The sequence below is a fragment of the Furipterus horrens genome, unplaced genomic scaffold (assembly GCF_987537825.1).
Source record: "Furipterus horrens unplaced genomic scaffold, mFurHor1.1.pri manual_scaffold_9, whole genome shotgun sequence".
Classification (NCBI taxonomy): Eukaryota; Metazoa; Chordata; class Mammalia; order Chiroptera; family Furipteridae; genus Furipterus; species Furipterus horrens.
The window spans coordinates 48,634,965-48,662,244 of record NW_028327179.1 but is presented as its reverse complement, the minus strand read 5'-3'; the positions used below and the strand labels follow the sequence as shown (position 1 = coordinate 48,662,244).

Here is a 27,280-nt window from a genome sequence, read left to right as displayed (position 1 = left end):
TGCAACGCCCTGAATCACACACATCCACACCCCCGTGCACTGGGCAGGTCTCCTGCTGACAGCTGCTGCCTGGTGCTGGTGACAGAACCCCAGGCTTCAGATATGGACAGCCTGGTAACAGTGGCAGAAGCTGGTTCCCTTAGGGCTGTTCAGTGAGCCCAGGCTCTGTCTGCGTGGGCTGGCTGACAAGTTCACTGTCACAATTCATGTGGGTTGTGTGCACAGCTGCAGATGTGCAACAAGCAACACACTGTATAAAATAATTTCCGTTAGGGTCACCTAACATATATCTAAACATCCAGGCCCATAAAACAGAAGTGAGATATAAAAACAACAGCTCTTTAAATAGACTAACTTTTGTGAGCCATGAAAGAGTTCCACTGACAGAACTACAGAAGGGCTTTTGCTTGAATGTGCTTAGCATTCTCTTCCCCCAGTTTCATCCAGTCAAGTCTCCCTTGTTTGTCAAGACTCTCCTGACCTAGCCCCTCACCCCTGCACCTGTCACCTGGTTTAGAAAGGATGTGTTAGTATTTCTTCCTCATACACTAATGATCAGCCAGCCACCCCAGGTATCCCACAGGTGCCAAGCACTGTACTAGGCACTATAAACATTACCCCATATACTCTCCTTTTCACCTCACCCTTGTGCTGAGCAGGACCACACAAAATGAATAAATGGCTTGCCTAAGAGGACACGGTTAGCATGTGGCCAAGCTGGAATTAAGTCTGGTTCTGTCTGACTCCAAGCCCATGCTTTTCCCCCCGCTGACAGTCACAGCGCTTACCTAGATGCTCCTCATCTTTGCACCCCCAGGACCTAGCCCAGTGAGTGCACAAGTGTCAACCAAAATGCAAGGAGCACACAAGTCAAAGGCCCTTGTGTGATCAGACAGCTGGAGAGAAAGCAGCCCTAAGCCAAGGGAATTTCCAAAGTGCATTCTGTGGGTACAGCCAGAAGGCACATTAATTGAATCAACTATATGAGGAAAAAATAATGAAAACCAGAAGGCCAACACTCAGGGACCCCTCCAGCAAAAACACATTCAGCAGCTGTCCCTGAAGGTCCTAGTGCGAGGACACACATGGAAGGAGCTGGGCAGCCAGGCTACTCTGACAGGAAAACATTAAAGGGTGCTGCCTTCATTACACTGTTGGAAGTGATTTTAAGCCACAGTGGAAGGATAAACAGTTACATACAAGACATTGATTGAAATCCATATGGCTTTCTTACAGGTCTTTTCTTACCCAAATTCCTTGCTTCTAGGTTCGAAATCACCCTACAAAGAAATTAGCCAATGTTATTCACACAGGAAGCATTGCTTTTTTTTCTTTTGCATTTTTTTAATGAGAGCCACAATACCCTACAGAGATATCGTCACTTAAAAACCCATAATACCACTGCAGAAACTTCTCAGTCTGGTGAAAACCTCAAAAAAACTTTAATCAACTTGGCAAAAGCCACATTAGACAATTACAAAACTCAAAATCCTTTAGTGCAAACAATGACAATAACTTAGAACAATTGCAGTTCTCAGTTATTGGAAATAATGGGAACAGAAAAGAGACCAGAGGTTGGACTGGGGCCTATACTTGCAGCACTCTGAGATGACTCACTATCCGGAAAATCTGCTTTCAAAATAAGAGCAAGCTCACCCATCCACTAGCATTTTTAAAAATCAGCCTACTATCTGTACGCCCCCCACAAAGTGCTCAATTAATAAGAGCCTTCTTTACCATTTCCTTATAAATCATCCATCCATAGGATGAAATCTGTAAGGCTTAACAGATAAATTTTTCCCACTAGAAACTCCAGCATCAAACTCCAGAAAAGGGCTGAGTGGCTGCATTCAGGAGGCTGTCAGCATCATAAACAAAGGATACACAAGGAAAATAAGCTATTTCCATGAAAAGGAGCCAATGAAATAATTGCAAATGATAACCATCTTACAGATACAATAATCCCAAACTTTACTTACTTTACTGCATTATCAAGAATATTCCTCACATACACCTTGGACCTTCTTTTTCCTGTTTTCTAGGAGTGAGAACATGTCAGAGGTATGAAAGATAAAGGTCTTGTGGGTGGCATTTTTCACATCAAGGACATAACATAATACAATTAAGAGTTTCAAAATGAAGAAATATACTTTCCAGGTAAATAGGTAAAACACTTAGGTAAAATACCTAGATTATTAAAAAATCATTTTTCTAAGACTATTATAGATTTACAGGAAGTTGCAAGTCAACTATATATTACATACAACAACACAACTATATACAAAAATACTACAGAGAGATCTCAGGTCCTCTTCACCTGAGATATCCCCAATGTTTACATCTTATGTAAATGACTATACATGGTACACTATCCAAATCAGGAAGTTGGCACTGGTTGAATGTGTGTGTACTTCTGTGTCACTTTATCACATGCATAGATTCATGTACCACCACAATCAAGATGAAAAATAGTTCCATCACCTAAAGAAGCATCAGAGAAGCACCTCTGACTGCCTATTTGGAGATCAGTAGCAACAATGTAAAAGTACCTGGCAATTGGGGAGAGTCAGGCAAATGTAAGCCAGCTTTATGACTTGCAGGCATCACCTGGATCTAACATGTTATGCTTTTGCTTCTTGCTTTGTTCTCATGAACCCACACATACCTCTTCTGAGATGAGGCTGTGCCACTCTCTCCTGACCACGCTGTTGTTATAGCGCAAGTGTGTTTTGGAGTACTTAACGTATTCCAGGTTGGCATTCAGTTTTTCCCAGTAGCTCTTAAAGCTATGTACCTATAGGAGAAAAAAACATCAGTGAGCTTGAGCAATCGGCCTTGTTGGCCAAACTACCCAGGAGGACCACGCAAGCCTTGCTGCAAACATGAGCTTCCTTACTTTCTCAACTCTTACAGGGCAGCATTTCCAAGTGAATACTTTTCAGGAAGAATGGTATTCTCATCTCAACAGGGATTCTAAAATAGAGAGACTTAAAGAGTCTTGCCTTCCCCACTTCCTCTCCTACCTCCTTTTACCCAAACTGGTATGACTCCCCTGGATGTAGGCTAAGCAGGTCTGCCTATGTTAAACACATGCGGCAACAATGCCATATTGTCAGAGAATGTTCATAAAATTTGGAGCACATGGAATAAGCTTACTTTCTCACTAAATCTATTTATTTCCAGAAGAAGTGAACTAGTTTCAGTCAGTTGTCAAATTACTCCAGAATAGAATAGTTGTCATCATATCTGGGTCTTTGACATATTGATATAATAAATGTACTACCCTGAAGCAAGAATGTATCCATTATGTTCATTTTTAAATTAAATGCAATATTAATTAATACTTTTTTTAATGTTGAAGGATATACAGGCACAAATTGTTTTTTAAATCAATGAAGATAAATTTATGATACACATGTTTTTGCCAAAAATATGTGATTATAAAGATTTGACTGAGGCCAAAGGTGCAATGTGTGGTTATAAAACAAAGTAAGCCAGTGCCTGCTATGGTAACAGACTTGGCTATGATGCAAGAAAAAAAGAGAAATGAAATATGCCTCAATCAAGAAACGTGCCCTTAAGTTAAATAAGAGCACATTATCCAAATACTTATTGAAAAGATGGTCACAAATGGTTCAAATGGATTTTACAATATCTGTAAAGTGAGTTACACAATAATAACTTGCTGTTTTAAGTGCCTGAAAGCCAAGTCCAGTCAACCTCCCTTATCACCCAGACAAAAAACTATTTCCAAGAAAGTATCATTTCTAGGGGAAATCTGAATACTGGAGTCGGGTCATACTCCCACTTGATCTATCTCATTCACCTTTTCTTTCCTTTTCCATTTAACTATACTGAATGTATCTTTATCCACCCTTTTATCTTCCTTGTATCGAAGATATAATAATAATGAAAGCAAATCCTGCCGTCATCTGGCAGCGTTAGGTCCCTGATAGCTGTTCTGCTTCTGGGTTCAGGCACTCTACTGCCAAAAGCAGAAGACTTACTGGTTTGTGGTGACATCTAGTGGTCAGTTCGGCAATTAGCTCTGCCTGCTTTGCCACAGGATCCACCTTGTGTTGTGGTTGCTAGACTTTCTTTGCTCAGGACAAGACACGAGGGGGGTGGTGGGGGATGCTGGTGCCCTTCTACCTGTCATAGGACCTCTTCCCCTCAGAACAAGTGCCACCCTCCTGTCAGAAGACCCCATTCACACACCCACACTGTGGCTCCTAAGGAAAGATCTCTCCCAAATTACCTTCCTTCTCAATCACCCATTTTAAAAATCCCTTTTCTCATCTGAGAAAAAAAAAAAAAAACAGGTAAAATAAGTCCATGGACAGGCTTCTAAGGGGCTCATGAACCCCCTGGTGCTGTATGAAATGGAGTATGTGTTTGTATGAGCACTTTTTGGGAAGAGATATAGTTTGCGCCAAATTTTCAAAGGAATCCATGGCCTAAAATCATTCAAAAGCAGTCAGTTTGAAGAGAAAAAAAGCTAAGTTTTAAACTATAACAACAACAGCTTACATTTAAATAAGAAACACTAGCCCTGGCTGCTGTGGCTCAGTGGATTGAGCGTCGGCCTGCGAGCCAATTGTCGCTGGTTCAATTCCCAGTCAGGGCACATGACTAGGTTGCATGTCAGGTCCCCAGTTGGGGTCGCAAGTGAAAGGCAACCACACAGTGATGTTTCTCTCCCTTTATTTCTCCTTTCCCCTGTCTCTAAATAAATAAATAAATAAACAAAACAAATTATTTTTTTTAATTTTCAGATTTATAAATAAATAAATAAATAAATAAATAAATAAATAAATAAGAAACACTGTTAGCCAAATGTCCCCAGAATATTTTAATGTAAGCTTACAGGTCTTTCAAGGAGGCCACTGGGCTGAATGTTGTGCTACAGCTATTAAGAGAGTACAGAGGAAAACAATCCGTAGCACATGTCACACATGGTACCTACTAGCTAGGTGAGGCAACTTCCTGAGGTATACAAATTCATGGACATTATTATAAACTGAAAGGTCTATTTGGAAGTCTGGTTAGTAGGTGAGACCCAGAGGATGAAATGGATTTGAGTTGAGTGAACATTGAGGAGAAGATGTTCCGGGTGTGGCTCTGAGAAAGTGAGTGAAAACTTGAGACTCAAGTGTGGGTTCAGGGTTTAGATCAGAGGCACAGCACTGGGGAAAGCAGAGAAACCAACACTTCATTCTCTGTGTTGTATACATATCTGCCTCTCCAGTTGATTCCAAACTTCAGCAACTACCTGGATCCCATCCCCTGGAGATTTAACTGGCCTGGGGTGTGTGACCTGAGCCTCCCAAGTTTTACAAGTTCCCCCAGGCAATCCTAATCCTCAGCCAAACACTGCTTGAGCATGTCCAGGGAACCCCAGTCTCCCTCCCACCCTCAAATATCTTCCTCCATCTACACCCCTGGATTCAAGGCTGAGGAAGACTTTTGATTGTGTTGTTAAGTAATCGGAGACAGCATTGAAGAGGAGGTTAGGGCCAACCTGTGAAGGATCTCAAATGCCCAGCTAACACCAGCATGCTCATTAATCCAGAGAATAAAAGAAGACTAAGATAAAATTTTAGCTACTGAAACAGTATTGGGGTGAGGGTGGGGGTGGAAGCTGCACAATTACATCCTTACAGCCAACCTGGGAGCAGAGTAAACCACTCCAATCAGTCAACCAGCACGTATGGAACTAGTTGAGTACTAAGCTCTGTATTCATCAGAAATAACTGAGCAAAGTGAAAGCCACAACAGCCCAAGAAGCACATCGCCGGCTACTTAATCATAACTTATAAAGTTTTAACATGCACAAAAAAAAAAGGCTTTATAAGAAAAATACCCATTAATTTAGCTACTTCTAGGAGACTTGGTGTTAGAAGCCAGAAATATGCCAGGAATGATCTAGAAGCATTTTCCTGCATAAGGGGGCATTTTAAACTTTGATTTTGAAAGAAGTCTCTTCTTGAGAAGTAATCATTTTGTCTCCTAGGATGACATAAAGTAATCAACAAATGTAGACCATCACAACTATTAACTGAACAAAAGGAGAGAAGAGTTATATTAAGGGATTGTTTCTCATTTATGATTTGAACTGCCAGCTGATTTTTTTTTTTTTTTTTAAGGCTCTGTGGTACAGACTCATCTGCAAATTACTGTCAGGAAAAAGCATCTACCCTTCATCTCTAAACAGCCCTCTGGCTTTAGTCCTAGGTCTTCTGATTAACAGACATCTTACAGAAGAGGAAGCCAGCTGGGAGAGAACCTTCACTCTCATGCCAGGGCTCCAACAGCAGAGCTAAAGCATCAGTGCGCTCAGCTCTGCAGTGGATACCACCTTAGTATCAGCTTTTACTTGCAGGCCACAGAGACACAATGACCCACTATCTCCAGCACAGATAGAATAAAATAGAAACAGCTATGAGTCCCTAAAGGTGGCAAGGCACCACACTAAGCCAAGATGCTATAGTGACTGGAACCCTGGATATGACAATGAAATGCTCAGCCTCTCTGACACCAAGCCTGCTTTGTTCCCATGGCCTTCAGGCTAACACTTAGTCTTACATATAGATATGCTAATCCTTAGAGAAATTCCACTTGCACCTTGAGCTTTACAAAAACAGTCCCTTACAAGAAAGTGCCTTTCCTGAGGAGATAAGGGAAGTATGTACAAAAATAATTGTTTATCAAAAATTTGCAGGAACCTCATGATTGGACTCACGTCAACTAGAGTCAACAGGCTGAGAAAAAAAGAAGTTTCACAATCTTCCTCAGACCCCTGCTGGTGCCCAGATATCTGCTACCCTCAATCACCTTTTGCCCCTCCCATTTTCCCCTTCCCTTGATATAAAAGAAGCCTGAATTCTGTACTTTCTCAAGGTAATTCTTTAAGAAGCTAGTCTTCCATCTTCTCACCTTGCTGGTTTTCCAAATACAGTCACTTTTCCTTGCCCCAATATCTTGTCATTCAACTTACTGGCTGCCATGCAGAGAGTAGTATGAGCTTGGACTCAGCTTCACTGAGGCTTTCCGTTGGGGGATTGCATGTTGCAAGTGCAAGTGCAAGTTCTCCTATTTATAAATGGAATTCCTCCTTCTCCCCAACATCTGTTGAAAAAATCTCTGTTCTTTGCTTAGCTGGTTAGTTCTCTTAGCCATTTTTCATGGGCTGAAATTTTTAATGTAATTATTAAATATGGCTCTAAATTATTCCATCAAAAAATCAGCCTGTGATTCTGACAGTCTATTAACTTGGACAATTCCAGAAACTCCTCCTTGGGTTTGATAACTTGCTACAGTTGTTCACAGAACTGAGGAAAACAGTTTATTTTTTAGAAAAAGGTGTAACTCAGGAACAGCCAGATAGAAGAGATGCATAGGGCCAGGATGTGGAAAGGGGCACTGAGTTCCATGCCTTCTCCAAGCACACCACCCTTCCCGCACCTCCACATGTTCATCCAACCCAGAAGCTCTCCAAATCCCTTCAGTTAGGGGTCTTTCTGTAGGTGTCCTTACAAAGGCATGGTTCATTAAATCATTACCCATTGGTGATTGAACTCAATCTCTAGCCACCCTCACTTTAGGAGGTGGAGAATGGGGATGAGGCTGAAAGTGGCAACCCTCTAATCTCATGGTTGTGTCTCAGGTCCCCATCCTTAGGTGCTTTTCAAAAGTCACCTTATTTTTTTTAAGTATATTTTATTGCTTATGCTGTTATAGTGTTCCCAATTTTTTCACTTTGCCCCGCTCCAGCCGGTACCCCACCACCAACAATCCTCTCCCTTAGTTCATGTCCATTGGTCGTACAGGTGAGTTCTTTGGCTTCACCCTTTCCTACAATGTTCTTAACATCCCCCTCTCTATTTTGTTCCTACCAACTATGCTTCTTGATTCCTGCACCATTTCCCCCTTTCTCCCTCCTTCCCCCTCCCAGCTGATAACCCTACAAATGATCCCCATACCTATGATTCTGTTCCCATTCTGATTGTTTGCTTAGTTTGTTTTGGTTTTTACTTTTTAGATTTAGTTGTTGATAGTTGTGAGTTTACTGTCATTTTACTGTTCATAGTTTTTATCTTCTTTTTCTTAATTGTGTCCCTTTAACATTTCATATAATAAGGGCTTGGTGATGATGAACTCCTTTAGCTTTACCTTGTCTGGGAAGCACTTTATCTGCCCTTCCATTCTAAATAATAACTTTGCTGGATAGAGTAGTCTTGGTTGTAGGTCCTTGCTTTTCATCGCTTTGAATACTTCTTGCCAGCTCCTTCTTGCCTGCCCCTTCTTGCCTGCCCAGTTTCTTTTGAGAGATCAGCTAATAGTCTTTTGGGAACTCCTTGGTAGGTAACTCTCTTCTTTTCCCTTGCTGCTTTTAAGATTCTGTCTTTATCTTTGGCCTTTGGCATTTTAATTATGATGTGTCTTGGTGCAGTCCTCTTTGGGTCCAACTTGTTTAGGACTCTCTGTGCTTCCTGCACTTGTATGTCTATTTGCCAAATTAGGGATGTTTTCTTTATTATTTTTTCAGATAAGTTTTCAACTTCTTGTTCTTCCTCTTATCTTTCTGCCACCCCTATAATTCGGATGTTGGTACGTTTCAAATTGTCCCAGAGGTTCCTAATCCTCTCTTCATTTTTTTTTCAATTCTTGTTTCTTCTTTCTCTTCCAGGTAAATGTTTATTTCTTTCTTTTGTTCCAAATCTTTGGTTTGAATTCTGGCTTCCTTCCCAACACTGTTGATTCCCTGTATATTTTTTTTGTTTGTTTCACTTTGTATAGCCTTCACTTCTTTCTTTATTTTATGGCCATAATCAATCATTTCTCTGAGTATCCTGATCACCAGTGTTTTGAACTCTACATCTGATAGGTTGTCTACCTCTGTTTTGCTTAGTTCTTTTTCTGAAGTTTTGTTCTGTTCTTCCATATGGGCCATATTTCTTTGTCTCCTCAATCTGGCAAACTTCCTGTGTTTGTTTCTGTGTATTGGGTAGATCTGCTCTGACTCCTTGTCTTGGTAGTATTGCCTAATGTAGTAGGTGTCCTGTAATGGTCCAGTAGCACAGCCTCCCTATCATCCAGGCTGGGCACTGAAGGTGCACCCTTCATATGGGCTGAGTATACCCTCCTGTTGTAATTGAGCCTTGGTTGACGTTGGCAGGTCAATGGGAGGGATTTACCCAGGCCAATCAGCTATAAGGACTTGCCATGACCACTGACCACCAACCTCAACCCACCATGGAGGATCAGCTGTGCAGGGGTAGGTGGTGCTCTGACTCAGTCTGTCCGCTGGGTGCGCTGGCCTGGGTGGTGCAGGCCAAAGTCAGACCCTACTGGTGTTTAGCCCGGGGCACCCTGCCTGAGCTATAAAGCAATCAGAGATGGCTGCTACTTGTGCTAGGCTTGGAGATTCCCAGGCAAAGCCAAGCTGTGAATCTAAGCTGGCTGCTGGTAGTGCCTGGTCTAGAGCTCACTGAAGCCAACTGTTGCTTGTTTGATGGGATTTAGGAGTTGTGAAGCAGGAGCCCAGACCAGCCATTCATATGGAAAGGCAGCTTGGGTGGGCCCATAAATTGGATGGAGAGGAGCCTCTGAGGATCTCCAAGGCGGGTCAAACAGTGTTAGCCTGGTTGATGGAGTCTCAGATATGACACAAGCTCGCTGGCTCTGTGGGAGGAGGGCCCAGAAAAGAGACAATGGCCTCTGCTTGCCTTGATGCCAGACACTTCAGTTTCTCCCCATATACCACTGGTGCCTTTCAAGCTGCTACTCCAGTGCTGGAGCTCAGGGGAGTGAGTATGTATGTGGGTTCTTTAAGAGGGACTGTTTGGGACTCCAGCAGTTCCTTCCACTGCCTTAATCCCTGCTGATTTTTACAGCCAGAAGTTCTAAGGACTTATCTTCCTGTCACTGGAACCCTGGATTGGGGGGCTTGCTGTTGGGTGAGGACTCCTTGCACCTGAGATATCCATCCTGAATTTTTATCCACCACATGTGGGAGAGAGACCAGCCCATTCTGTGTCTGCACCCTTCCAACCCTTCAAATGGATGTGGTTTCTTTTTAATTCCATAGTGATCAGACTTCCATTGAACTTGATTTCTGACAGTTCTGACTGATGGTTGTTCTATATTTTAGTTGAAATTTTGATGTGGAGGTGCGAAGAGGCAAGCCTCAGCTGCCTATACCATCATCTTTCAAATGTCACCTTATTAACATAAACTCAGATGTGGTTGAAAGGGGCTTATTATATACAACAGAAGACATTCTTCTCACCTTTGTGTTATGGAGCTATTTCAGGAACTGGGAACTGGGAACAAACACTAAATAGCATAATAAAGATGTCCCTATAGTATTTATCACTTAGGAAATTATAAGGATTTGGTGGGCTCTGTGCCAAGAACTATGGATGAAGACTAAATATATATTTCTAGTTATAACACATCACATATGTATAAACTGAACATTGGAAACTCAATTATTAATTCCCACATAACCAACTGATATTTCTGATAATGCTACATTTTTGTCAAAGAAACGATTCCAATTTTTTAAAATTGTCAGCTGTTAAACTGTGATTGCACTGAAACTTTGAATCTCTAACAAACCTGTTTTTAAGTGATGGTGGTTGTCTGTATTGGGAGGGTCAAGGAAAAGATGTCTTTGTGTTTCACTAAACAATTAGTTATACTCATGGTCTGCCCAGTTAAAACAGTATTTTTATAAACTTTTTAAGTGAAAATGCATAATTAAATAAACAAGTCTCTAAACGGAGAACAGCCCAGGTGTCAACTATTCATTTCCCAGTTGTTCAGGGGCATTTAGACACCGGGTAGACACTTGCAGTAACACCCTCGCTTCTAAGTGATCATAAGTGGGAAGGGGCTTTAACCTTTCTGGACTTCCCAGTTTCTGGGTCAGGTGGTTAATAATCTCTAATTAGTAAATGATTAAATAAAAGGCTTCCTCATTTTATAAAATGAAACAAAAGGTGCTTGGCTTAAAAAATTCTTTGGTATCATAAAAATATAATACTATATTTCTCCATTTGTGGCATGCTCTTTCAACTTTTATCTGTATTTCACCTAAGTTATTGTGTCTCTTTTTTAATCTGTACATGCTTCCTGTGGTAGGACAGTTTTAACAATTCTCATTATAAAGTCAAGGCTAATTTTTAACCTTTCAAAAAAGTTGCCATTTCCCTAGAGAAAACTATATTTTAAGAAGGGATAAAATAATTCTTAGTAAGTCACTCTTTTTATGTATTTACTTATTTATTTACTTAAGTCCTCACCCAAGAATATGTTCACTGATTTTAAAAAGAAGGGAGAAAAAGAGGGGGAAAAAACCATCAATGTGAGAAAGGAACATCAATCAGTTGTCTCCGTACACACCCCAACCTGGGATAAAATCCACAACTTTTTGATGTACAGAATGACGCTCCAACCAAAAAAGCCACCTGGCCAGGGCTAGGAAGTCACTTTTTTAAAAAATCCTTATCTAAGGCCATTTTTTTTTTCATTGCTTTTAGAGAATGGGGAAGGGAGAAACAGAGAAACATCGATGTGTGAGAGAAATATCGACTGGTTGCCTCCAGGAGGCACCTGGACTGGGACTGAATCCTGTGCACACAGGCCAGGGATCGGACCTGCAACCTAGGTTGGTGCTCTGACTGGGAATCGAACTTGCAACCCTTCAGTCACAGGACGATGCTCCTACCAACAGAGTGACAGCCACCAGGGCAGGAAGTCACTCTCGATGACATTTCTTTGAGGGTGAGATTTGTTTCAATATACTTCTTGTTTCATATTAAAAATTTCTTTGGGAGTTTTTTTATTAAGCAATGCAGACTTTTGTCTTTCAGGTGACAATCTTCTAATTCAACTGGTTTATCATTCTAACATGTTCATATGGGGTTGGCAAAAGTAGGTTTACAGTTGTGAGTACACAAAACAGTTTATTCTTGTATTATTTATTTGTATTATAACTGTTAACCTACTTTGCTCACCCCTGTATATTAAGTTTGTAAAGTGCTCTACTTCAAACTAAAATTATTTGCTGAAAGAACAGGAGGAAAGCACATATCTAGTTTTATTTTCCTTTCCCTCTCCTGATCCCTTATCAGAGCAGTCATATCAAGGAGAATGGAAGCAAGTGTGGGTCAGAGTAAACAGTGGGTCCCTTAGGCCTCATGGAAAGTCTGGCAGCAGGCATGCATTCAAAAGGCAACTTATGATCCAGGTCATAGGCGCTCAGAGCAAACTTCCATCAAGTAAGCATGGCAAGAACAGTCATAACTAGGGCTGGGATGGAGGAACAGAGGCGAGATGTACCACTGCAACCAGGTCCCTTAAAATATAATTAAGGTGGGACTTGGGGTAGAGGAAGTAGGTCAAAGGCAGCAGTTTATAGTGGTGGGTATTATTCAAGCAGAGATGAGGAAACAAATAAGAGATATCAGGGTCAGGTGTCTTGTGAACTGAGATGTACTGATTAGTCTCCCAGGCTGAGTGACTGGGACGGGCGTGAAGGAGCTGGCCAAACCAAACCCAGTATCAATATCTTCTAAGACCAAGGCCAGCGCCAGCAGTACACATCCGCCTTCCCCCATGGATCACGTAGATTGTGACGAGATCTACAGTACGAACTTTTCCTAGGTAACACTTCTACTAGCATATGGGTACATGTGAAGTCACCAAAGAGCTCCCACACTTGTTTGGGAATAGTTAATAGAAAACAACTGTCTGCAGGGCTAGATACTAAAGATAATTAAGGAAGAGGATAAAAAGTGAGAAAGCAGAATGAATGGCCAAGGAGAAAAAAAAGAAAAAATATATATATATATATGAACATAAAAACACATCATTTTACACATACAGACATGCACACAGAGAGAGAAAAATGAAACTAAAAACCAGAAAGTGCAAAAATAAGCTACTTTGTTCCTAAGCAAAGCTAAATCATACTCTTGAAATAAGTCAATGGGTAAAAACTTGAAGAGAATCTTCCTGTCACTCTTTATACTTAGTTTTTAAAATAAAAATACACAGTGTTGATATTATAATAAAATTATACACTCATACACCCCTTGTAACAATGTGAATTATCAAAACTTTTTTTTACTATCACTTTTGCAGTAAGAATTAAAAAGGGAGCCCTAGCCACATGGCTCTTTTCATTGGAGCTACAGTCCATGCACCAAGGGGCTGTGGGTTTGATCCCCGGTTGGAGTGCATGCAGGAGGCAGTCGATTGATGTTTCCTTCTCAAGCTGATGTTTCTTTCTCTCTTTGTCTCTCTTTTTCTCTCTCTCTGCCTTCCTCTCTCTCTAAAAGTCAATGGAAGCATGTCTTAAGGTGAGGATTAAGGAAAAAGAAAGAACTAAAGGCTATAAAAATTGTCATAGCCATTTGCCTAGTAGTACTCCTGGGTATTTAACATTAGGGGAGTAAATCCAAAGAAAAGCCATCTGTATAAAAATATTCACTGCAATGTTATTAGTAATAGTAATTTTTTTAAAGTGGTTGCTGGAGACAAATTAAATGTCCCAAAACAGAAGAATGATTAAGTAATTTAGACACAGCAACCCAGTAAAATCCATGAAGTCATTAGCAGTCGTAATTATGATGTTTATGTACCATGTTTCCCCCAAAATAAGACAGTGTCTTATATAAATTTTTGCTCCTAAAGATGGGCTAGGTCTTATTTTCAGGGGAGCCCTGATATTTCTAAGCACTAGGTCTTATTTTCAGGGGATGTCTTATTTTCAGGGAAACATGGTAGCAACATAAAAATGTTTATGATATAATTTATAATCTTTATTAAATATCTCTAAATTGCCATTGGTCTTGGAAAAAATGCTTGCCTATCACAAAGACCAAGGGGAAATGGGGAGAAAGAGACAGTTGATATGGATAGGAGCTGTTGAATGATGGATGAAATCTGTTTCTTTTTAAAATTCTTTTCACTAGTTTGCTGTTGGTCCTTAAACGATTTATGGGTTTGGCAGGATGAGTTGTAGAAACAGAAACAATGAAATGAAAGGATAGAGGCTCTTAATAAGAACCTTTTAAACTATTAATCAAACCTTTCTTTTCCTTTCATCTCCCTTCCCCTGTAGAGCTTCACGGTGGTCTAGAAACATCCCCTAGTAAGTCTCTCCTTAAAGCAGTCTTCTTAGGACCAAAACTAAAACCACTAAGCCCACCCCTGTCGGCCCTCTCTCATCCTCAGTGCATCACTGTGACTTCAAACTCCCATGGCTTCCCGCCTGCTGCCCAGGCCTGGCCAAGCCTTCATGGATACAACAGAATCAAACGTAAAGAAAGGGCAGCAGCGTACTGAGCAGCCTGCTGCCAAAAGTTGAGATTTCCCAACACACAATCTATCATTAACAGGAGGTAATGCTATAAACAGCAAAGTAGCTTCAAGAGACTGTGCTAAGAACTCTCCAGTTTTTAATTACATATGCATTCTCTTCTACTCACCCACCCCACCTCATCCTCCCTATTGTAGTCAGAAACTCTTCTAAAACCAGATTGCAGAAGGGCACTAAGAGCCACTGCTTAGTGGGCAGGAAAGAGGTGTTCAGCAGCTCGACTGAGACCACAGCCAGCCAGTGCAGGTCACTCTTGAGAACAGAAAAGCTGTTCTTAAAACCAGAGGGAAATTAAATAATCCCAGGCAGGTCATTTAATGTGTGTGTTTGTGTGTTATGAAGAGGTAACAGCACAAATGAAGTAAAAATAGCTACCAGGCCCTATAAGATAACTTACAAGAACTGACAGGTTTGAGGCACAGTAGAAAGCACTGGTTCTATAAGGTTTACATTGAGCCCTGTAATCCTCTATTTTCAGAAAACTTCCCCCTTCAAAGAGCATTTCTAAGAATGGCATCATAACATCCTTAGTGACTACTCAACCACTTAGTAAGAATTTTCTGGAAAACTAGCCCTAACCTTTACCTCCATCTTCCTGACATTTCACAATCCCTTTTAGAACCCATAATACTCAGGCAGCAAGGAAGCCAGGCATGTCTGTGACTGTAAGTCTCTGACTGTACAGTACTTACCTTCATAAGAGGCAATGTGATCTCTTCTGTCACAAAGGTTATTCCAGGAATTTCCTATAGTGGGGAAAAACAGACACACAACATGAACTGCCACAAGCTGAAGCCTTCAGGAAGTGTTTTCTGCACAGACAGAAGCTGAGGGCAGCTTCCAGTTTGCTAACCTCTACTTTAAATAAACCTTGGGGTTTATAATAACAGTGAACACAGCCTATCTCTTTCCCCAAGAAGAAAAATATTCTTTAAAGTTATGGTTATAATACTTGACAGTGTCTCTAAAGGAAAGAAGACGACTAATGAAGAAATACAGAGCAAATAGTATATTGTTTACACATTTCCCTTTGCACCATCAGTGTAATAATGGTGAGGGGGCATGTTCCATTTTTCTGTAATTCTTCTTCCCTCTTCTTTTCTTCCATATCAAGGCACTACAATTTGTCCCTCCTCCAAGAGTAATGGAACCAAGAGTAATGGGATTCTTATACGACCTTAGTAGAAAAAGTTTTTGCAACTCATCCTCACCCATAATTTCAGAGCTAAGAGATCCCCATGAAGAGCTGAGGCAGCTCTATCACTATGGGAAATGTGAAGGATGGGCAAGTCATCTCAGGAAGTCTCAATTGTAACATTGTGCTAACTAGTGAACATGAAAACAGACACTTAAGTAAAATCAGAATTGCCTTTTATTCAATATTATTTTCAAAGTATATTTCTGTGTGAATTATGTATATCAGCTTTCAACTAGTCAATTCATCTTTCATTCCCTAAAGAAGTAAATAATATTTGAGAAAATAATCTAAAAAGTGTTATATAGAAATAAAACCTGATATGTGGATAGGACTTAAATATCCTGGATTTTACTGATACACAATATTCCTATGAAAAGGGGATTGCAGCAATGGAGAAATAAATTTCTAGAACATTCAAGCAACTGAGTTTTCCACTGTGAGAATAAAAAGCCCGTGATAAGAATCTTCTGTGTGCTTCACAACATAGGCCACTTTTTTTTAAAAGCATTATAATTTCACTCTAGCTTTAGGTTATACCATCTTAGAATAGGTGTAACAAGGCTAATTGTTTGCATAGAATAACTCAGGATTATCAATGTGTAAGAGCAGCATATTTTCTAGTATCTTAAAAAATCTCACTTATTTAGAGAAATAATATGCCTCCATACAGAAGTGTGAAATTAATGTTTTCTATTGTGACAAGTGTTTACTAAGGGTGTAGCATTAGCAGATTAGAGAAAGGAAAAATAAATGATTTGCGTCATTGCTAAAGATAAGCACAGACTTACATAATTTCAGGATTAGAAGAGACCTTTAAGATAATCTACTCCACCCACAAGAACTTGAAAGCAACATGGTAAACCCTAAAATAAACTTAGTACACAGGCGGTTACAAATTTGGGGGGTTTTGTACTGTACGTTTTGTAGGATGTCACTTTGTACGTCCACAGTAGCTTTTCTGCCACACAAAGTCATGAGAAATGCAAAAGTGAAGACTTGCCTCCATTTTAAAACACAGCCCTGCGAACTAGAGGTCCTATTCCTGCCTCCCTGACTGAAGCGGTCAGGGCCGGACAGCAAGACGGAGAGTGGGCGGTAAGCGGAGGAAGCTGAGATGTGCATTTCCTGACACTGGGTGGTTTCACCTGCAAACTTCCTGGCACATTACCACAGAGTCTGCATGTATATTCACAAGGGTTCTTAAAACAGGGAGGACCTGAGAAGGTACAAGCTCAGGTCTTCTCCTTATAATTCTATAGTGAGGCATGCAAGTTTAATAACTCTTAACAGTAAAAGACGAGAACACAGGGCCTTTAGGAAAACATTAGGCACATCAAAAACTAAGAGATATTAATCAAACACCCCTGATATGTCTTTTTTAAGGACTGTATTTAAATAGTCTAGATACAAAACAGGAAGTGTTACAATGTAGCCTGGTATGTCTTTTCTTAGGTCTGTGTTATCTGAATCAAATGTATTTTTCCAAATGCCTTCCTGACACAAATCTGTCTCAAAACTAAGCATGTAGTTCTAACATCTGAATCTGAAAGGAGTGGAAGCAGAACCTTTTTCAGGGGATGCCTGTACACGCCTTTCACTTTCTGATCCAACAAAGTGCAGTTCATTACACCTTGTTCAAGAGAAAATGAACAATGTTTTAGCTCAGTACTTGCTAATTAAAAAGGAGGAGGTCTGGACCAACAGGAAAAGAAGGTTGAATGAGTGAGTTTGGTTAAGGTTACTGACTGTTACTGATGGTAAAGCTCTAGAGTTATTACAGATTTTCTTTGTAAAGCTGGAAAAGCAGATCAAGAAGGTGCTAATCTACTAAGTAAAGAGAACCACTCAGATTAACACAGCAGGGGTCCAGTGTTCCTCATTTATAAAACCCTAAGAAATATTTTAATCTACTCTAGGTGCTAATAAAGATATCATTTGAAGATGACAAAGGCTTAACTCTCTGCTTGGTAGTAGAAAGAGTGACATATATACTATACCATCTCCTCGATTCTGTTTTATAAATACCTTTGGCCAATAGCAAGGATTACTTTTCTGCTAGAAAACAAGTCAATTCCTTATCAGTCAAAATTTAAATGAAATCACAACCTTGATCACTGTGACAGGGATGGCCTACAGCTGACTCACAACTGTGAGTCAATTTTAATTATGAAAGGAATACAAAAACGTTAACTTACTGTATTCCAAGTGAGCACTGAGGAATACGGCAAAAGTGTATCCATGTTACCTGTCTCCGGGTATATGCTCCAATATGAAGAAGCTGAGCAGGTTTTTGAAAGAAAAAAAAAACTGACATAGTTTAATAATAATCAGGCAGTGGTCACTGTAATTTGCTAAAATAAGCAAAATGACAAAAGTTTTCATCCTCCAAATGTTAACCATTATAATTTTATCTACTGATTAAAATGTTCAGATTCTGCTTTTGACAATGAGAATAAATATTTTTAAAAATTATTTGGCACTTACATCTCTCCAAATGGCATCATACTATTTCATAGCAAACACAAAACTGAGCTTAAAAAACTACATTTTATGGGGGGATAAAATCACTGATGAGGTTAGAATCAAAATCATATCTTATATCTCATCTGTCTCTGAACAGCCACAGCTTCTCACAAAACCACAAGAGGATGAAATTTAATTAGCTGCTGACTACAATAGAGGGGGGGGAATGAGCTCCCAACCAGTATCTTGACAGTTGAGGCCTTACCAGTTTTCTGTTTTCCCTCAGGCCAAAGGGTTATAGATGCAACATGAGCAACACCTACCAATTATAAATTCCTGAATGGGGTCAAATGAATAGCAGGAAGAGATGTTCTCAGAAATCCATTGAATAATCTTTAAAAAATAAGACAATTCTGTTAATATTTAAAGCTGCACCACCAAGGAAGTATAAAATATATATAAGACTTGTAAATTCTACATTCATTTTGGAGTTGCCTAAGAATACACTCACTTCTATACTCCGTCGTCGTCGTCGGCAGCCGTCCGTCTCGAGAGACGATGGTGTAGCTTCTTAAGAGTCTATCTGCACCGCCGAGAATGGCTGTGCAGTCCAACTCGGGAGTGACACGGTATCTGTCTCCTCCCGTGTTGAATCGACATCTTGCGATGACACTGGGGTGTCCTCTCCAGTGAAGCTGAAGCTACAGAGCCTGGGCAGGGTGATATGGAGGGTCTGCTGTTGCCCATGCAGCAGACCCCCCCCTCTCTTCGCAGCTGAAGGGTCCAAGGGAAAGACGGAGTCAATACAACTTGGTTTCAGGTGCGCCGCAGGAGTTGCCGGTGTTGACTACAACGTCAAACCGCCTTAGGGACTCCGGCTCCGGATTTTCTGTCGGGGTTTACTCCCTTAGCCTTTCCCCTGAAGAGGTATGCCGCAAGGCAGCGGAGGTTTTTTGGAGTCAGAGTTTTCCTTCTCTGGTGTGCCCTGACTGGAAGATCGAACCAGCGACACTTAGCTCGCAGGCCGACGCTCAATCCACTGAGCCAAACCAGCCAGGGCAACTTCTATACTACCTACAAGATATATAATGGAAGACTGTGTTGGTACAACAGTATTACAAATGAGCTCCTTTTTATGCCCCTTTTTAATCAGTGCCGTTGGCTGGAATCCAAATAAACCTTCCTCAACCCAATGTTTGTTTTTGCTAGAGGAGGTCACATCCTAGCAAAGAACCAGTGGGAAGAGCTATGGGATAAAGAAGAAAACAAACCAACATCTAGACCTAAATTCTAACTCAGGAAGCAGTATGAACACTGTCACACTATTTAACTCTTATAAGCAGCACTGTACAATCCTCACGGGAGGGATAATCCCTGTGGTATCAACAGCTCTCTCTCATAAATCTCATAATTCCTCATCTGCCAGAGGAATAAAGCAGCCCCTTGGTCCCTAACTTAGAACTGACAGGTACTATAAGGCTTTCCTAGCCATAGTGGACTCTTACATTTCTGCTCCTACCAATAATTTGTTTTTCCCAAAACTATTCAAGGTAATTATACTTATTTTCACAATTAGGTAATTTAATAAACTATTACCATAGACAATCAAAATATGGATGCAAAAAGAATGTTGTTTTGTCAACAAAAGTTGAATGCTTTGGAAAGACTCTAAAATACTTCCTAAAAAAACAAGTTATACATTAGACGACTATAAAAGATTGAGAAAAATTGCCCACTATACACAGATTGCTTTGAAATTATTGTTCTCCTTAGGAAAAGAAAAAAATAAATTAACAGGAAATAGAAGACAATACATTACTGTGGTTTAATGTAAGATAAATGATTTTGAACTTCAATTAGCTGACATTTAAATAAAGGGCTTTAATTTACATCAGAAGATGAGTGAACAAATGTACATTTATATGTTTTAGGTTAAAATAAAATGTTTAAGGTTTTTTTTTCAATTAACCAACCACCCATTTGTACCAAATAAGTCTCTGACTTCAAAGGATAACTGTAAAATTAAATGACAGAATGTGTAAAAGTACTTTGTAAACTATATGTGAAATTTAAATGGAATTTTTAATAAAACACATGCCACCAGACTTTAGTCCATTTGACAATATGCACCAAATACAGAAGATGTGAAAACGTAAATGTTTGAGAGACTCTTTATTTACTGAGCATTTCCTTAGAATGTTCCTGATGTAGCTAAACATTTCTTCATAATATTGAAAAGAGAGTAGTCAAAGGAACAGACACACACTCAGCCTGAGGTCTTGTTGAGATCCATTAAAAAGGAGCACAAGAGAAAACTATATTCAAGTCAGGATGGAGACTATAAACCTGAATTAATTGTTAACAAACAAAAATAACTTCTGTTCTTGTTCAACCACTAAATAAATACATCTGATATTGCCTATTTGCCAATTTTTAAACTTAAGCTGCGTTCCCACCTTGGCTTCCACAAACTGTGGGTCTCGGCCACATGATAGCAGGCAATGCAACACGGCCATCTTCTCCCAGTCCAACCGGGTGTGCCACAGGAACCGTAATAAAAAGGACTGGTTCGGGAACACTCTGTAGAGCTTTCCAGAACACCAATCCAGTGCCAGGGACCCTGACAGTGACTGCAAAGGACTATGAGGTAGCATATTGATCACTTCATTGTTTCCTGGACAAAAATAAAGAAGTAAATAAAAGATCAGCAAATCAAAGGAACCCCTCTCACCCAAACATAACCATTAAAGTCAAAACAAATCCAAATGGATTATGTTCATGAGGCGAAAACAACAGCCATACCTGTCAAAAACAGACTTTGGCAGATGAGGTCCCCTCTCACCCAAACATAACCATTAAAGCCAAAACAAATCCAAATGGACTATGTTCATGAGGGGAAAACAATAGCCATACCTGTCAAAAACAGACTGTGGCAGATGAGGTCTGGGTGTTGAATGTTAAGTAGATGAAAGAAATGACCAGGTAAATAAACAGCTATGTAATATTCTGTAGAAGAGAAAGATTTAAGTCATCTACATGTGGTAAGAGCTGTACAGGTACAAAGCCCAGAACTTCACAGTATCTCTATTTTTTTTAATCTCTTAATGAAGCACAAAAGTTTTGACCAATGTGATAATAAGCTGTCTGATGTCAGTGCGCCTCATCTCACTAGCCAGAACTCATTTATTTCTTCTGTGGCTAATTTTACTCAGACATTTAGCCATGGTTATCTCAATTTAGTTTGTAGTTTTGTTTCTAAGTGAATTGTGGCTTTCTATGAATCTAAATGATCCTTGGAAGCAGATTAGAATAGGAAATATTAAGCAATATAAATTATTCCTTAATCTGATAAACTGGAAATACTTTATAATGGGAATTTCCTTCACAGTTTCTGCCAGTTTGGAGAAGCTCTAAAATCTAGTTTCCTGCATTTACCCTTCATCATTGTCATCATAGTCATCCTTATCACTGTCACTATCATTATCATCATTATCATTTTGTTCAGAGAACTTTTAAATTGATATTCATCAAAACAATCTCTGAAGGCACTCTGACACTCTATGAAGTATTAATTTATTTCCTTGCATATCTAGCTGCCTAGAATTCACACCTTCATGGTCCCTGCACTAGATATTTTTGTACTAAGAACATTTGTACATAGATCGAACCAATGTGTAAAAATAGATTTCTGGAGACTGGGAGGGTGTGATTCTTCTAGTATCTTAGGAAAACATAAATTCACATGATTGTAGTGAATTTCATACAAATGAAACATTTCAATTTTAAGTGAGCCAGCTGAAATCTTATTTTCCAAAGCGGCAAAGAAATATATGCTAATCATTTGCATAGAAGGCATTCTGTGCAAAGTAAAGGAAAGAGGATGTAAAACTAACCAGTCACTGTGGAGCAAATGATGTTAAAGTGCTTAGCACAAATGGTCACAATAATATAATTACAGCAAATCTTAAGTAAAAAAAAACATGAAATATAATACAATAGGGCACAAAGGTAAGGGTTTGGGCATCAAATAACCTAGGTTGACCAGTTAATTAGCATGGTACTTTGTCCCTGGGAGAGAGGGAATTTGGAAATATATGAAAGTGTTTTAGGTTGTCCCAATTGTTGGGGTGGAAGGGGATTCCTATTGTCATTTGATGAGTGGGCTCCAAGGATATTAAACCCCTCAATGTGCAGGACACTCACACAAAGAATTATTGTCTCACCAAAAATGTTGATAGTATCTGTGATAAGCTGAATGATGGCCTCCAAAGATATTCATGTGCGAATCACCAGAGCCTATGAATATGTTATCTTGAGTGGTAAAAGGGACCTTGCAGGTGTCATTAAGGATCTTGAAATGGGAACCGTATTCTGGATTATCCAGTGGACCCAATGCAATCACAAATGTTTTTATAAGAGAAAGATTTGACTACAGAAGAGAAAAGCATATGATGAAAGAGCTTGAAGTGATGTGGTCAGGAGCCAAAAAATGCCATAGGGGCCAAACAACCCTTTCTTCCCTGGCCTCTCCAGAGCCATTTCTGTCCACATGTTGATTTTAGCTCCTCAAGACTCATTTCAGAATTCTGACCTTTAGAACCAGAAGAGAATGTTTGTGTTGTTTTAAGCCCTAAATTTATAGTGATTGGTTACAGAAGAAATGAGAAACTAAAATAGCGCTCCTGTTAAGAGACACGAAAAGAAGCCCAGGCACACATCTCAGTCTTTCTGAGCCTCAGTTTCATTATCACCACTAAGCAAAAGCATTGTAATAATAAAGATAAAAAAGACAGAATACAGTATTCTTTTTTAAATGGAAGATTTTTATTTATTAATATATCTTTCTCATATAGTAGTACTTTGGGGGTTCATTAAAAATTTCCAAAAAACTATATTTTTAGTTCATATAAACCATTTTTAACAGAGTAGAAATTGAGGGAAATTGCAGACAAGAGTAAAAGTACATCACTCAAAAAGGCAATATTGTTGGGATAAAAATTACCTTTAGAATGGTTTTAATTGGTACAATTTTGTGCCTATAAAATGTGCCTAAGAAGGAAAGCTGACCTGTCTAAGAGTCTGTTTTCACAAAGCTCTAGTATTTCTGCCTTCTCTACATTCTGAAGACCACAGATTAAATCATGCCTGCCCTTCAAGAGTCATTCCCCAGCTAAAAAAAGGGAAGGATACCTTTGACCTCACAAAATGCTGTGTTTTTTTTAGGGGAAAGTTTTCCCGCATCACTCTTGAGATGGATGCTGATAAGAATAAAGTCCTAGGAAATCTTGCATCTATTTCTCTTACCACAGGAAGCAGTAGCACCAGGCCTCTGTAAGGTCATTTCCCACAGTTCAGAGCCCATGATAAAACCTGCCACATATTGGCCCACGCATAAGACATCTCAGCTCACCAATAGTATTCTTCAAAATAAAAATCTTTTTATAAACATTCTTACCATTTTGGTTCTCACTTTGCCCAGTTCCCTCACATCACACCTTCCTAAACCTTTGTCATGATAGCGCTTTTCCTTTTTAAACATTGTACCATGTCCCCTATCAGGTGAGCAACAGTTCTGTCGTTCAGCCTTGTGCTAAACTGTGCCCCACTTCCCAATTAGCATGGAAAAGTCACTTTCAGTAAACCCCTTCTTTATTTTCTTCCTTACAGACTCTCTTCATGCAACTCAGTTTCTCTTTACCACATTTACTCAATAAAAAACAGCTCACTCAAGCTGATCCATAAATCATTTGTGGGAGTTGGAAGCCTTTAGCAATTAGCAACAGGGAATGGACAATATCCCAAATGCCTTTGTCTTCTCTGGAATCAAGGACCAACATGACGTATTATTTCTCATAGGCTCTTAGAAAACATCTCATTCATTATGACCATTTTTATACTAACAAAATGGCTTTTATGATTACTGTTAAGAACATATGAAAGATCACAGTTCAGATTCTCTAAAAAGAGAAGTACATTCCTCACCTCAGACCCCCATCAAAGCTGATGGAGTTGGGGTGGTGGGTTGTTTCCAGAGAAAACCTTCACCTATCAGGCTCACAAAGGTGAGTGATTGTCATTGCGATCCAACTCCCAAAGATGCATGAGAAAATGGGGTGCACAGAGAAGGAAATGAGATATATCAAGCTGAGGCATAGCATGTACTGGAAGGAAGGATAAGAGAGATGCCTCTCTCTCACTCACCAAGGTTAAGAAAAGTAATGCCCTTTGTTGTGCGTGAGTGAGCACTCCCAAGAGCAGCAGTGAAGGTCTTGCTGTAGCCTGTCATGAGAGAACATGAAGCCAGATAAAGCGTGTTAAGAAACAAGAGCTGTTATTCCACCTGAGGCAGTGACTCTATGTAATACACACTCTCAACATTTAGCACCTGTGACACTGACAGAGCAAGCATCTTTGACTTCCAGATTTCATGGTTCCCCATCTTTCTCCAAAAGCTGGCGTTAAGGGTAGATGATGTGAGCGTAGTTACATTCCAGACGTTCTGGACTTAGGTACAATCTTAGACCTTAATAGGTAGGTTGTGCTGGAATGTACTTAAGGGTCCAAGAGAGGGGGGAGACAATGTGGCTCACACTCCTGAAGCCGTTAAGACCCTCTGAGACTTTTCTGAGTCATTTTCATAATACTTTGAGTGAGAAAGGGTATTAGACTATCTATTAAACTCAGTGAATTAGGCTGCACTCTCCACTTTTGTAACTCTTATTAATCTTTAGAAAAGTTTTATTTACTGGTTTTAATCATTAATTATTAGAAAAATATGTGAAATTTTTCCACAACATATCAAACTTATACTATTAAAGCATGTATATATGTCTAGTTCTGAAGTTACTTTTATCTTCTTCACTATTGAGTAAGTTATTAAACTTTTTTACCTTCATCTCTAACTTCTGAAGGAAATATTAGATACACTTGCAGAATAATAAATTTTCAATTTTGAAAAATATCCCTCTTTAAAATATTTTAACTTCACTTACAGTATATACTTCATAAATACCAATGTTTAAGGAACTAAATAAGCAACATAAATACTCCTTAGCATGGTTCATAATAAAACTATTAAAAGACATACTGTGACCAACTACAGAATTGAAAAAGGTGGACACTTTACTTCTGCTCCCTGGCTAACTGTTGACATATTAATTTGGGGGGTCACAGATGGGTGAAATGAAATAAACATATTTTAGGTCTAAGAACTGTTAAGGTCTGAGGTTGTGGAAGCTTTTAACTAAAACCTTAGGTGTCTTTGTAAGGTAAATATATTGATACTTCACAATCAGTAATAATAAAAGAAAGGAAACAAACACACTTTGGGCAAATATGTCCATTAGGATTGAACTACAGGCCTAGAAAAAGATATGTCAGGATAAAAAGTATATGATGTATAAAAATATTTAGCTAACAATATTCATCACTAGTGAATTTCTTCAGAAAACATTATTATATAGGTATACAGGTACAGGATGTACTTAACAATACTAAAATCCATCAAATTTGCTACTGTTTGGAAAAAGTGATTACGTAAAGGTAAAACCCAAAGTAAATGAAAAGTACCTTTATGAAAGTAAAACACTGAATACGTAATTTGTTCCCAAGAATCAAACTTCGGGCTGTAACACACACATAAACTTCCTAGAAATAAGAAGATATTTAGTAGAATCATAAACAGATAAAAAGATTCCTAAACCACTTAACCTTACCCTTATTCCTTTAGATGTCTTGCTTCAATTTACCTCATAGATTATTCTCAAATTCTAGAAGTCATCTATTAAGAAGTTACTGAGAAATTTCAATTCAACCATTACTCAGTACACACTATAAGCAGTGAATTGTGGTGGGCTATGAAGGGAAGGAAAATGAATCAAGATATACTCCTGTGTATAAAATCAGGGGAGACTAGAGAAGTCTGCAGTTTCATGAGAGTCTCATGAGATACATGTACTGCCCTGTCCTCTGATTCAGCTTGCCTTCCAGTCATTACTAATACCTATAGACCCTGGTTTATCAAAACTGTGTCTCCTCTTTACAGAAAGTTTTCAGTCTTCTTATTTACCTAGAATAAAAGGCAAACCGACAATCTTATGGAGCAATAAGAGCAAATGTGGGGTGTGAATCCCTACCCCATACTCACCCATATTTGAGTCACTGAGGGCCCCTGCCCAAGGGCAAAGCAGAGCTCCTAGCACAGAGGGCCTTTCCAGAGAGCCCTGAACATCCTCACTTATCCATCACTCTAGAACACCCTTGGCCTTCTTACCTCCTCCAGTGTGTGGGAAACTATATCATCTCTAACAACTGTTGCTATAAGCACAACTAGATAATGTCCGTCAATGACGTACAAAGGAGGGCATTATGCTTAAACTGATGCTTCATTCTAATGCTAATGTTGATGTGATTAACTGAAATAGGAGATTTTCCAAGTGGAAAAGAACTTCAGAGTCTGGAAACCTGGGTTCTACTCCCCAAGCTAGTATTTAAGTAGCTGTGGGTTTTCCATCATTATTCTGCTTCAGTGAATCACACTGTTTTCCTCCATGAACTTCACTAGTTCCTTTATGAAAGAATCAAGGTAGGGGGAAAAGTCCATTTCCCTTAAGAAGGTTATTTAAGGATTAATATAAGCATTCTGTTAGGATATTAATCACCTGTGACTATTTTTAATGGCATTTAAGACAGCAATATATTGTTAGAAGTACATTTTATTACAATATCTTAAAAATAAACAGAAAATAACTATCAGATAAAAATAATAACAATTTTGTTAGATATAAAATCACTGTTACAGTTACTGAGTAAACAATGATATAACTTTTCTTTAAAATTATAACACTCACTAAGAATAAAAGTAATGGTATATTAAAGCATAAACAAAAATAATAATTGTAAGAGTTACAAAAGTCCCAAGTAGCACTTTGACTACTTTCATATAGTAAACATAATACCAGCAAAAACAACTGGTTTATCCTATCCTTTTATGATCACAAGGAAAAAGACATTTTTAGTCAACATAGTTAAAAGCTGAGCCTCTCTAATAACAAAGAAATAAAAATTAAAACAAGGCATCATATTTTTCCTTTCAAATTAGTGAAGTTTTAAAATGATAATCAGTTCTGTCAAGGGAACAATAGAAAGAACATTCTCAAATAATAGTAGTGAAAGAGTGAACTAGTACAAGCTGTCTGAAAAAAATAGTTTTGCAGAGGATTAAATAT

At 39.1% G+C, this 27,280-nt stretch overlaps 1 protein-coding gene across 1 annotated transcript in view; it reads right to left on the bottom strand.

Annotated features, from left to right (window-relative positions):
- Window positions 1-27,280, bottom strand: part of GSAP (gamma-secretase activating protein) — a 99,940-nt gene that overhangs the window by 30,448 nt on the left and 42,212 nt on the right. Inside the window, exons 13-22 of the mRNA XM_090287306.1 lie at window positions 25,623-25,700; window positions 24,255-24,332; window positions 20,967-21,059; window positions 20,510-20,727; window positions 18,377-18,446; window positions 17,786-17,868; window positions 15,085-15,138; window positions 2,666-2,794; window positions 1,980-2,038; window positions 1,249-1,280 (exon numbers count right to left, since the gene is read on the bottom strand). Of these exons, the coding sequence (XP_090143432.1) occupies window positions 1,249-1,280; window positions 1,980-2,038; window positions 2,666-2,794; window positions 15,085-15,138; window positions 17,786-17,868; window positions 18,377-18,446; window positions 20,510-20,727; window positions 20,967-21,059; window positions 24,255-24,332; window positions 25,623-25,700 (894 nt within the window). The remainder of the gene's footprint in view (window positions 1-1,248; window positions 1,281-1,979; window positions 2,039-2,665; window positions 2,795-15,084; window positions 15,139-17,785; window positions 17,869-18,376; window positions 18,447-20,509; window positions 20,728-20,966; window positions 21,060-24,254; window positions 24,333-25,622; window positions 25,701-27,280) is intronic.